Below are 12,838 nucleotides of genomic sequence, written 5' to 3' on the forward strand. Positions count from 1 at the left end.
GTCAGAATGTAAAATATATTTCTTGGTGGGAGTCATGGTAAAAATATTTGGAAGTCACTGACTCAAGAGAGTCTAATACGAAATGTGAATCTGATTTGGAGGTTTGCTTTGTCTTTAATCCCAACTGTCCAGTGAAAAGCACTAGGAGGACGACCAGGCATTTAGGAGTCAGACCCAAGTTCAAATGCAGTTTAATACCACTAAATCGGGACCTCAGGCAATCACTTATGTTTTCTGACCCTCTGGTTCTTGACGTGCAGGTAGAGATGATCTCAATTTCAGAGTGTTGATGTAGTAAGGACCTGGTATTAAGCACATGCCCACTTTTCAGACCTCTCTCTTCTCTCGACTGTGGAGAGACTAGCATTCTAGGGATGCACACGTAGCTGCCAAGATGGGTTTTCCCTGCCAGAAGCCACAAATGCTGAGCAGGTCGAGAATCCTGCAGTAAACTTCAAACAACTTTCTCCCATGCAAGTTATTCTCCTGTCTGGAAGAGCTACCTCTCACAACATGCTCAAGCAAAAATTACTGCTTGGCCGAGCCAGTAAATCATTTGTGTGAAAATGCTGCAGCTAAGCCCATTTAGAAACACACTTTGGTGATACGGGTACGGTTAGAATCTGGTCTTCTGTTTTAGGTAAATGTACTAGGTTATTACTTTGACACAGTTAGAGTACTCCACATAGTATATACTAGAGCTTTGAAGGACAGAAATGACAAGCTGGAAGCAATCTTTTAGGTCATCTAGGTCAAGTCTCCCATTTTCCAGATGAAAAAATGGAGGTCTTAGGCGGTACAGGATCCCCCAAGGTCACAAGGTCAGGGGCACATTCCAATCCTGGGAACCTCATCTCCCAACTCCTGAGCCCCAAGACCACCTTCTTCAAAATAATTCATTTTTTTTTAAACAAAAAACACAAAAACCTCCTGGCTTTAGTTAGGTGTGGAATTGTAGAGAGGGAGGAAATCTAATGTTAGTGATTCTCAACATATACTTGTAAGACCTTTGAGACATCACAGAAAACTAAAAATGACATGAAGGACACCAGCAAACTGGCAACTTACTAAAAAAAATTAATTCTTGGGGCTCCTGGGTGGCTCCATCCGTTAAGCGTCTGACTCTTGATTTGGGCTCAGGTCGTGATCTCATGGTTTGTGAGATAGAGTCCCTGCACTGGGCTGGCTCTGTGCTAACAGCATGGAGTCGGCCTCGGATTCTCTCTCCCTCTCTCTCTACTTCTCTCCTGCTCACATGTGCATGTGTGCGCGCTCTCTCTCAAAATAAGTATTTAAAAAAAAATTCTAGGGGCACCTGGGTGGCTCAGTCAGTTGAGTGTCTGACTTCAGCTCAGGTCATGATCTCGCAGTTTGTGACTTCAAGCCCTGCGTCAGGTTCAGAGCCTGGATCCTGCTTCTGATCCTATGTCTCCCTCTCTCTCTGCTCCTCTCCCACTCATGCTCTCTATTCCTCTCTCAAAAATAAATAAACATTAAAAAATTATTCTTTAAAAAAAATTCTAAAGGTATTTTTAAAAATTAAAAAAAAATTATCAGTCTTTTCAAGACTCAACCTCCCAATTAATCAAAAAAACACAAATTAAAAACAACACAATATTGTTTCACTGTGAAAACACTAAAAATTATAATACCAAAACATTACCAAGTATGTTGCAATGTAGACAAAACTTTAAAAAGCTCGTAAACTTTGGGGTCTGACTTCAGCTCAGGTCATAACCTCACGGTCGTGGGTTTGAATCCTGCATTGGGCTCTGTGCTGACAGCTTAGAGCCTAGAACCTGCTTCAAATTCTGTGTCACCCGCTCCTTCTGCCCTCCCTTGTTCATGCTCTGTCTCTCTCAAAAAATAAATAAACATTAAAAAAACAAAAAGCGCATAAACTTTGATCCAGACTTTCTGCTTCTATGAAATCAGAAATTTGTAATACTATTTGTTGTAGCATTTTTTATAGTAGTGATATATTTGCAATAATTTAGATATGAAAACAACTTTCCATTTTACAATAATACTAAACAATCAATTACATTTAACGACATGAGGAAATGCACATAAAAAGTGAAGTTAAAAAAAAAACCCGTTATATACTCAATGTAAGCTTAAAGTTATGTATATCGAATATCATTCCAATTTATTTTAGTACTTAAATATATGTGAATATGCATGTGTGTATATGTGTGCATGTGAGAAAAGTCTGGAAGAACACACACAAACGTGCAGAGTTATTTTTGGATGGTGCAATGGAGAGTTTATAGGCTATTTTAAATTTCTTATATTTTGATGTGTTTTTATAATCCTGTACAATAAATATTACTTTCTGTATTTGGTAAAAAATATTATTAAAAACAGGGAGGGGGACAGACAAAACATAAAAGACTCTTAAATATGGAGAACAAACAGAGGGTTTCTGGAGGGGTTGTGGGAGGGTGGATGGGCTAAACGGGTAAGAGGCATTAAGGAATCTACTCCTAAAATCATTGTTGCACTATATGTTAACTAACTTGGATGTAAATTTAAAAAAATTAAATTAAATTTTAAAAAGAACATAAAAAATATATTATTTAAAAGGCAAATTTACTGTGGCCCCATACAACTTTCTGTTAAAATTGCCTCCTAGATTTGACTCAAAATTTGCCAATGGTAGGATTTTTGTTGACGAAAATTATAGTAGTGATATATTTGCAATAATTTAGATATGAAAACATACTATTATAATGGTTAGGCTGCATGAAACACTCTGAGAGTACTCAATTAAAATTCTGTATCCATATCTCTTGTTACATGCATTATCTTTTGACAAACCCACAGTCTGAAACATATTTTTCTGACAATACACTGGACTTAATATTCAGAGAAACCATTCTCAGTATATCATACCCCAAAAGATTGCATATTATATATTTTAATATATTTTTAAATTACCTACTTTTGCTAGTGAGGAATCAGGGATTTCTTAGAACCAAGAACATCAAGTAAGCACAAATCCAGAGGAGTCTGTATTGCTTTGCTCTTAAAGTACCTGCCATTCCCCAGTGGCTAAAGACTAGATTTTTAGAAGCTACAAACAAAGGCCTAGTAAAGAGGAAGTAATTCAGAGACCTCACCTCCCAATAAACTAGGAATGCTGAAGGGGTTACATTCCTAGTGGCTGAATAAAAGGAAAGGAAGAAAAAAAAAACCCTGCCTAGCAAGGGGAAAGAGTAGGATGTGCCTATTTTGGTCTTGGTTTTGAGTGATATTGAAAAAAGAGAAAGACAGAAGAGTCTCCCTTAAGAATTTCTACCACTGGCTCACTCACATGGGTTTGGAGTCTGAATTCACACTACCTGGGTAGGAAAAAGTCAAACACTTAGGTTAGAATGGTTCCAAGTTGGTCGTGCTATCAGGCACTTGTTCCTCTCTAGAGGAACAGACTTAAAACCTAGGTCTCAATGACTTCCCAAGGGGAAAGCCCCAAGGAATAGGAGTTCACAGTTGTTGTTGTTTTTTTTTAACATGTATATTTATTTTTGAGAGACAGAGTACAAGTGGGGGAGGGGCAGAGAGAGAGGGAGAGAGAGAATCCCAAGCAGGCTCTACACTGACAGCAGTGAGCCCGATATGGGGCTCAAACTCACAAACCGGGAGATAATCACCTGCACCAAAGTTAGATGCTCAACCAACTGAGCCACCCAGGCACCCCTCAAAGATTTTTTTTAAAAATCACTAAATATGTAAGAAAGCAACTCCACATGGTCAAGAATCAATAACACAGCAAAATCAAACCTACAAGGATATGGTCACTAGGAATATCAATTATGAAATATAAATGTATTTAACATTTCTAAAGAATAAAAGAAGTCATTAAATGATTAAGTACTAGAAATAATAAAAGTCAACCTGACAGATATGAAAGAGCCACAGAAAACTTCTAGAAGTAAAAAATATAATAATTGATATTAGAAACTCAATGGACGAGGGGTACTTGGGTGGCTTATTTGGTTAAATGTCTGACTCTTGATTTCTGCTCAGGTCATGATCTCACAGTCATTAGATTGAGCCCTGCATCAGGCTCTGTGCTAGTCATGGGACCTGCTTAGGATTCTCTCTCCCACTCTCTCTGCCCCTCATCAGCTTACATGTGTGCATGCACATGCATGCACTCTGCCTCTCTCTCTCTCTCAAAAAAAAAACAAACCTTAATGGATGAGCTTTACAGCAGATTAGACAAAACTGAAGAGAAAACTAGAAACTAGGAGGCTGATGTAAAGAAATGAGCTGAATGAGGAACAGAGATAGAAAAGAGGAGTAGTTATAAGACATAGAAAACAGGTTGAGATAGTATATCTATTTAATCAGAATTCTAGAAGATTGTAGGAAGAATGAAGGAGGTAAAGTCAAAATTGGTGGAATGCACTAGTTCCCAAATTCAGGAAGTCTAGTGAATAACAAATAGGGGATAAATAAGTGAGAAAACAAGACCTGACATAGAATAAGGAAAAGGCTGAACATCCAAAACAAAGAGAAAACCTTAAACATGGTCAAAAAGAAAAGACAGATTTCTTAGAAAGAAACAACATTTACACTGACAGCTTTTTGTTTCTTTTTCAACAGCAAAAATGGCAGTCAGATTGGCACCCAGGTGGCTTGGTTGGTTAAGTGTTTGACTCTTGGTATGAGCTCCAGTCATAGTCTCACCGTTCATGAGACTGAGCCCGAGTCAGGCTCTGTGCTGACAACTCAGAGCCTGCTTGGAATTCTCTCTCTTCCCCTGGTCCCTACTCTTTCTCTCTGTCTCTCTCTCTCTCAAAATAAAGAAGTAAACATTTTTTTAAAAAATGGAAGTCAGAGACAGTAGAATATTATTTTCAAAGTAAGATGAGCAAATAATCTCCCACCCACACTATCTTTCAGGATTAAAAGTGAAATAAATCTGTAAGCAAATTTAAAAAAAGAGCATTTACTATTTAAGTAGATTCTTGCTAAAGGAACTTATAAAGAATGTAAGTCAGTAGAGGAAAAAACTCATAGCAAAAAGGTCTGAACTGAGAAGAAGAATGAGGAGGGAAGGGGCACCTGGGTGGCTCAGTCAGTTGAGCGTCCACCTTCAGCTCAGGTCATGATCTCGCAGTTTGTGGGTTTGAGCCCTGCATCCGGTTCTGTGATGACAGCTCGGAACCTGGAGACTGCTTTGTTTTCTGTGCGCCCCCCCTCTCTGTTCCTCTCCCACTTGCACTCTGTCTCTCTCTCTCTCTCTCAAAAATAAATAAAGATTAAAAAAAAAGAATAAGGAGGGAAAAAGCTGGTAAAAACATGGATAAACCTAAAAACATTGATGGTATAATGACAATGTCTAATTTGTAGGGGTTAAAAAGTGGTTATACCTCAATAAAGCTGTTATAAAACATAAAGATAGATCTTATTAAATCATGGACTGTGAATCATATACACATTAAAATTCATAGGCAACACTAAAAAAATAGAAATGGAGTATATAAATTCCAAACAATTAAAGGGAAAAAATTTACGAAAAAAATTCAATGCCCCTTCTCCAAAAAAGGTGAGAAAAAATTATAAAAAGAAACAGATCAGAATAAATACAAAGTATAAAGTAACATAATAGAGAAGAATCCAAATGGTACAGTAATCACAATCTATGTAAATAAACTAAATTTTCCAGTTACAAGATAATGATTGTCAAACTAATTAAATAAAATATAGCTATATTCAGTTTACTAGAGACTTATTTAAAACAAAAGAAGGTTGGAAATGAAAGAATGGAAAAACAAAAACAGTCAAATCCCCACTAAAGATGTACAGGCCTCCTCAACAACAAAAGAACAGCTTAACATAACAATCCCATTCCTTGTTAATGTTCAAATACAAATTATCTGGTTTTACCAAAAAGAGAGAGACAGGCAGAAAAGGAAAGAAAAGGGGAGGAGAGGTGGTGGGAGGTGGGAGGAGAAAGGGACAAAGGAGGAAGGGAGGAAGGAAAGGAAGTGGTGGTAAATCCTTGCTCTCAACACAAACTTTAGGTCTTCTCTTGCTGAAGAAATCACAGCAGCAAGGATGAAAAGCCAAAGGCAATCTGAATTCTATGCACTAAAATCTGCTGAGCTTTCTGGGTGTGTTGAAATGCCTGTTCACTCTCTGAATCACATGCAGTCACTGAAGGGTTTGCTTTTTATATAAGTAGAAGGAAACAAAACAAGGAAAAGAGCACCATGCTGTATCCCCAGATAAACATACTACATCCACAGACATCTAAGCCAGTTAAGAATTTTAATGCCTAAATTTTCTTTCTTGTGAGAAGAACAGAGAGTCTCCAAGTCTACCGTATTATTTATTATAAGGATGATCTTACCTTTCCTTCCTTAAAGTTTGCACATTAATTTTACTAACTTATTTACGAGGTGTGGAGGGGAAACAAAGGTTGAATATATAACATCTTCTGTGCTGTAAGTAAGCTTGGACCTACACATTTGTATTGATAAAACCATTCATGGTTTAGCACCTTAAAAGAAATACTTCACCTTGTGAGGAAGATTTATAATATGGTTTCAATTCCCTTTTTCTCATGAACATTAATAACAATTGGAACTGTAAAAACTCTATTTACAAACCACTTTTCAGGATCAAAGCACCTAAATTACTAAATAGCCTACTCTTCAACTATCCAGCTTTAAGCATCTTTATTTAGACCATTCCCTTCATTAGAACTGGGCTGAGTTGCTGTCAGATTATAATGCCAAGTCTAAGAAGAAGCTAAGTACCATGGACAGCTGCTTTCTAGGCCAATGACAGCCTAGCACCAGAACAGATCAAGGGACCTCAGCAGCCAGGCCAGGAGCACAGCAAAATGCTCTGGATGCCCTGAGACTCCACTGCTTTATATCTTGCAGGAATCAAAGTCATTCCTGACCAGCTATGGAGTGTTTTTTAGAAGAGAGTCCTAATCATTTATAAATAAGAGTACCTTTAAAACAAAAATCTCTGCTAAGCATAGATAACCCCATAACGGCCTACTTATTTCAAGCAAAATCCCACAACAAAATTTCAGGACAATAAACAAATTTGGAGATTTTCTTGGAGTTTATGATAATACCTGACCTGCATTGTTCACCATATGTAAGCTACGGCTTACAAATATCACACTATGACAAATATTATACGCCCCTAAGGGAGACAATGACCTGTGTGAATGCCAGTCTTCAAAAAATGTCAAATTCTTAAATTTAAAATAATTTATGGGGCTCAGTAGGTTAAGCATCTGACTCTTGATTTCGGCTCAGGTCATGATCTCATGGTTCCTGGGTTCAAGTCCCACATAGGGCTCTGCACTGGGATTCTGCTTGGGATTCTCTTTCTCCCTCTCTCTCTCTGCCCCCCCTCCCCAAATAAATAAATAAACATTAAAAAGTACCTTATTTTGATTCACTTTTAAGAACAGAAAGCAAAAGGAAAGGAACTAACATTTAATGAACAACCCACATCTGCCAAGGACTCTGTTAGCTGCTTAGCATTCGTTTCTTCATTTAATAATTTTCCCAATTTCATGAAGCAGGCACTGTTATTTTCATGTCCAATTTAGGAAACTGAGGCTAAGAGAGTTAATGGAACTTCTCTAAGATCACAGGCCTGATTATACACTGGGGTCAAAGCCTTTTTTTTTTTTCCTCTGAGTCAATGCCCCAGGTCTATTTACCCTGTCAAAATACTACACAACTTTTTAAAAAAGGATAACATTATCCCTAAAAGAAATAATAGTAATAACAAATTAAAAAAACCACACACAGGGTGTAAAAATTAAATGAGATGAGAAACTATTACTGTCACTATGAAAAAACATGCCAGTTCACATTTTTCCACGCTTCACAGTTGCCTCCATGGCACACATTATCAATAATGGAACCAAATTAGGATTTGAACAACATTCCAATGGTAGGATATAAATCAAAACTTCAACTTGTCTATGAAACAAGTAGTTTCCAAAACAGTTTAACACAAAGAGCCCAGCAGAGTTGATTTTTTAGCAAGAAGCACTGATGATTTGTACAAGAATATCTACAATATGTTTCCTCTAGTTCCTCAAACTCCCCTGCTCGATAATTGTACAAATAAGACCATGAACACATGCTCACTATTTTGCTTCCTAAATTCTTTTGCATCACATTCCTTTCTATGAAGACCTCATTGGAATTGCGTTTGGTTTAGCGTCTTTTTTCTGAGTGTTCTGATGTTATCAGAAGCACTGATTTCTGTAGGATAGTTGGGATATGCAGTCAGAAAACAACTCTGCAAAAAGAAAACTAGATAACCACACTCAAGGACTCATCCTTCTTTGGGACACGTTATGTTCAATGCTTGGGCAGCAAAGCCTCCATAAGATTCTGAAATCAGGCACAGGACACAGACCAACTGCTGAAAAAAAAATCCAACAATACTTCCAAAGTGAAATTGGCAAAGTGAAATTTCCAGAAGGAAATCACACATCAATACACACTGTTCCACCTAAACATGTGTTCTAGCATTTTTGAGGAACACCAAACAAGACATAGCTATGTTTAAAGAAAAATCCTACTCCCATGATAATTTATAGTTCAATTTAGTTACTGAATGCCAAAAGAAGAAATAGTGATTAAAAGGAATAAATTAAAGCTATATAGTGCAAAAAGGGGAAATAATACAATGAACACATTTTGGGGGGAAATCAGAAACAGGAGAAATAGACATGAACATAATCTGCTTTCTTTTAAAAAATGCACAAGATTAAGAATAGCACAAAATTACGGATTTGAATAACAACTGTTAAGGAATGTCAGCCTAAGTTGCTGAATTTTAAATATCATAAAGATGACAAGACAGTCACCTACTATAGTAGGTAAAGATACTGCCAGAGCTACTTTAATGAGTGGTTTACAATAGATTAAATACTGCCTGTAAGCTGTATTTAAAAAGTTATTCCCAAATGCAGAGAACCAGCTCCTCCTCCAATCAGAAAACAAAATCCCCCTGCGATCTTAAATACACTACTGGATTGCTCTGCAAGTGTAAGTTCCTTTTTCATAAATGTTGTCAATATAACTTTCAGCAGAATCTGTGATTAAGTTAATGAAGTTCCACTGTTGTGTAACAAAACACAAATCTACCGAGCCTTCGAAAAGACTTTTTACCCTTGAGGTGCCCAGGATATTTATAAGACACCAAATCATTTCCTTGCCTCTAACAAATATGCCTTTCCCTTGGCAATTGTTCAGTACTCTAACTGGAATAAACACATAGATTATTAATGCAAACTGCTCAAATGAGCAGTCCGGCTTGAGAGATCATCCTTTGGCTACAAAATTAGAGCAGGGAGAGGGGTCCAATGATGCCCTCAAGGATATGTACTCAGTTCTCACATCTGAATGCTTACTTGCCATGTCTACTGCTAAATGTTTTTTTTTTTTCTTTTACTACAGTTGCTAACAACCATACACTGAGTGAAATGTCAGAAAAATACAGTAGAAAACATTTTTCTTTTACATGTAATACACAGGAACATGAATAGTGGGTTTTTTTTTGTTTGTTTTTGTTTTTTACTGCACTTTGCTTAAATGTCTGGCTGCTACAGAACATGATGGATGGTCATCCAACCTGAACATAAAGGAATTATATCAAATGAATATTTTTTTCATTTTGGACAAAATATCTCACCCTCCAGTCAACATCTGTTTTTTGCATACACGAGAATTTCCCCAGATGCTAGTATGAAAAATCTGCATATGTATTTTGGTTTTCTGTTTAAAATCACATTCAGAGACAACATTCCAATGTTAGGATATAAATCAAAACTTCATTACTATACTTAACATAAAAATTGTATTGCTGTTGCTTACCCATTATTTTAAAAAATTAGTTCACATTTTTGTAGATCAATTTATTCTCAGCCCTATACCAGTTTGCTCACCACCCGCATGGAAGGATGGCCACTCTTATCATTAAAACTCCCTCAAACTCCACTGTAAAATTATTTTGGGTCATGTTTATCATACCATGTAAAATGGGCCATCAAGCTATGGAGGCAGCAGGGCTTGGCAATGACTCCGTTTCATGGATCCTGACCAGCTTCTGGTCAAGTGATCTGAAGATTATTGTGTGGATCAAGAAAAATAGCTATGACCACGCTAATAACCAGTCCTTCTGGGCCCTGCTGTTGCCCTAAAGGCACAGCACTGGTTACACAGACTTTCTTCCTTAAATGTCTTCAAAGAGATGGTTCTTGATCATTTTCATGTGCCTACTTGAAAAAAAAAAAATACCTGCAATTTTCTAGGCTACATACACATACTTTCCCATGAAAATTAAATTACTCACAAAAATCATTGTGCCTACTTTCAGAGGTAAATAACTGCTGAGTCCACACTGGGACACTTACATAACTATATTTATAAATGTTTTACTCTGAAGCAAGTAGCTTGAGAATTTAGAAGGTATCTACAAAAATATCCCGAAAATACGTTTTCCCCCTGCCATCAGTCTGGCTACCACAGAACTGCAGAAAGCACTCTGCTATCGTCTATAGCCTAAAACATCATCACATTAAAAAAGTGGTAGATCTCCAAAACAATGGTTCAGAATATTAAATAAACAACCACCACCACCAACCTTTGCTTGGGCCTCTGGTGCTGTCACTTTGACGACTTTATTGCGATTTATCATTTGCTTCACCCATCTTTCTACTTGGACGTTGAATTTCATGAAAACCACATAGCCAAAATAAGCTGTTAAGAGAAGCAAGCTTTCCCACCACATGATCACATTATCCAGGAAAAATATGATCAGCATGATCAAGTCAACGATGTAGAAGGACACATCCCGAAAGAGCGGCCACCATGTCAGGTTTAAGATTTCTCTAGAAAACAGAGCACACATGCCAATAACGAAAAGGATATTGAACACTGCTGAGCCCACGATTGTGCCTATGCCAACATTGCTGTGAGCAATAAACACCCCTATGAGAGATGTAAAAAGTTCTGGGGCCGAGCCCCCAGCAGCCATAAAGGTGGCTCCAGCCACATCATCAGAGATGCCCAATTTCTCAGTGATGACAGTTAAAGAAGGAACAAAGAACTCATCACAGACGATGGCTAAAGCTATGAACATGTAGATCATTCCAATGACATGGAGAATGATGGCGCCTTTCCTTCGCTCCTCGAGGGAAAAGATGTCTCTTGGGTAGTCTCCTTGGGCATGATCTGTTGTATTCTCGGATTTGCCTTCCTGAGAAAGAGGTGGCTGTGGAGTATAATCCAGAATCTTGTCATTCAAATCTAAGAGAGTTCTTTGATGGTAACCGTGTGCTACCTTAGGGCCACTTGCGCCAACGGCCTCTTCCGTATTCTTTGTCTCTGTCTCAGAAAAGGCACTGATTGAAAATGAGACAGTGCTAATGGCTACTAGGCCCAGGAAAAGGCCTACGATTCGAATTAACTTCAGTTTTTTCCTGACACTATAATGTCTCCTGTAGCCAGACAGTGACTTATCCAAACACCATTTCTCAAGGAAAGTGATGGCAGTGCTTTGGTGCAGATCCATCCTGGGTCTTCTGGGGATGTGGTGGTCTTCAAAGTGGAGACTTAACCAGATGGCTCTCTCATACTTTTCTTCACTTTATAGTCAACGGTGCGTGTGGGGCACGTTCACAATCAGAGAATCTTACGCTTCGCAGGAAATATTTTCGACATTTATGCTTAAATAAAAATTAAAACAAGGATAAGTAAATCACAAAATCATAGGTCTCTTCTACAAAAAGAGCTCTGCAAGTACGATGAAGTCCTATCCTGTGTTTGACCTTGGGTAATTTACTTAACTTCTCTGTGCCTCAGTTTCCCTATCTCAGAAATAAGAACAATTATGGCACCTCCCACCAAGGATTGCTTTGAGGGGGAGGCACATAGAATAAGACGTGGCACACAGTGAGCACTTACGATCATGTATTTATAAACTCAAACATTTTAGTAAATCCAGTGTTAACCTATGTGGATGTGCGTTAAATATAAGAAATTTATAGATGGAAATCTATCAGTTTATCCCACCTTTAATCATGTAACAAATAACCTCTCCGTGATATAACACTTCTTTTAGAACTAAGTACTCGACAACCAATAATTATTCATTATGTTTTCTTTTAGTCCAATTATATAATTCCAGTTAAAGGCACACTTTTCTGATTTAATCTATCATTTGAAAGCACTGAGTGTCGGAGGAGATAGTCCCTCTTTTCCTGTACACATAAGGATTTCAGCATTATTTTTCATGAAAAGCCTCTCCTAGGTCTGTTGCAGAAAAATGACCCTTTAAAAATTTAAGTTTACAGAAGAATGTTCTGGTGACACAAACTGTCTTCCCTAAACGTCTTTATTATATTATTTTCAGCTAAAGCTTATTTTTAAAAACAACCTTTAGTCATGTAAAAGAGACAACATAGTAAAACAAACAACTCCTAATAAGTAGGTTATTTTTAGAGACTGAATGTGTATTTCATAAACAATATGCAAGTTGCAGCAATGCCTCTGTCCACAAAATCTGCCAAAAATAGCCCCAACACTGAGTCTTCTAGTAGGTTAGATATCCAAGCAGTTTTCATTATCCCACAGAGATGGGTAAAATATCTAGACATGACAGAGGATATTCTGAAGGTTCCCATTTAAATTTTTCTTTAACAACACTGTTGTTGCTGCTTTCTATATCAACGATTTCATTTTACAGGCTCGCTGAGATCATCTCAGGTGTAAAATAAGCTAATTAAACACACGCCAGTTAAACACTGAGATTAGCTGGAGCTCAGGTTTGCAGA

General features: G+C 37.4%; 1 protein-coding gene across 4 annotated transcripts in view; it reads right to left on the bottom strand.

Moving 5' to 3' along the window:
• The window catches only part of SLC24A2 (solute carrier family 24 member 2), a 245,337-nt gene that overhangs the window by 231,614 nt on the left and 885 nt on the right, over window positions 1-12,838 (bottom strand). For all 4 annotated transcript variants that reach the window (XM_019415391.2, XM_019415387.2, XM_019415389.2 and 1 more), the window contains exon 2: window positions 10,648-11,731. In XM_019415391.2, coding sequence (XP_019270936.2) covers window positions 10,648-11,577 — 930 coding nt within the window. In that variant the 5' untranslated portion in view covers window positions 11,578-11,731. The remainder of the gene's footprint in view (window positions 1-10,647; window positions 11,732-12,838) is intronic.

The sequence above is a fragment of the Panthera pardus genome, unplaced genomic scaffold, assembly GCF_024362965.1.
Source record: "Panthera pardus isolate Hobbes unplaced genomic scaffold, ASM2436296v1 HiC_scaffold_20, whole genome shotgun sequence".
Taxonomy (NCBI): Eukaryota; Metazoa; Chordata; class Mammalia; order Carnivora; family Felidae; genus Panthera; species Panthera pardus.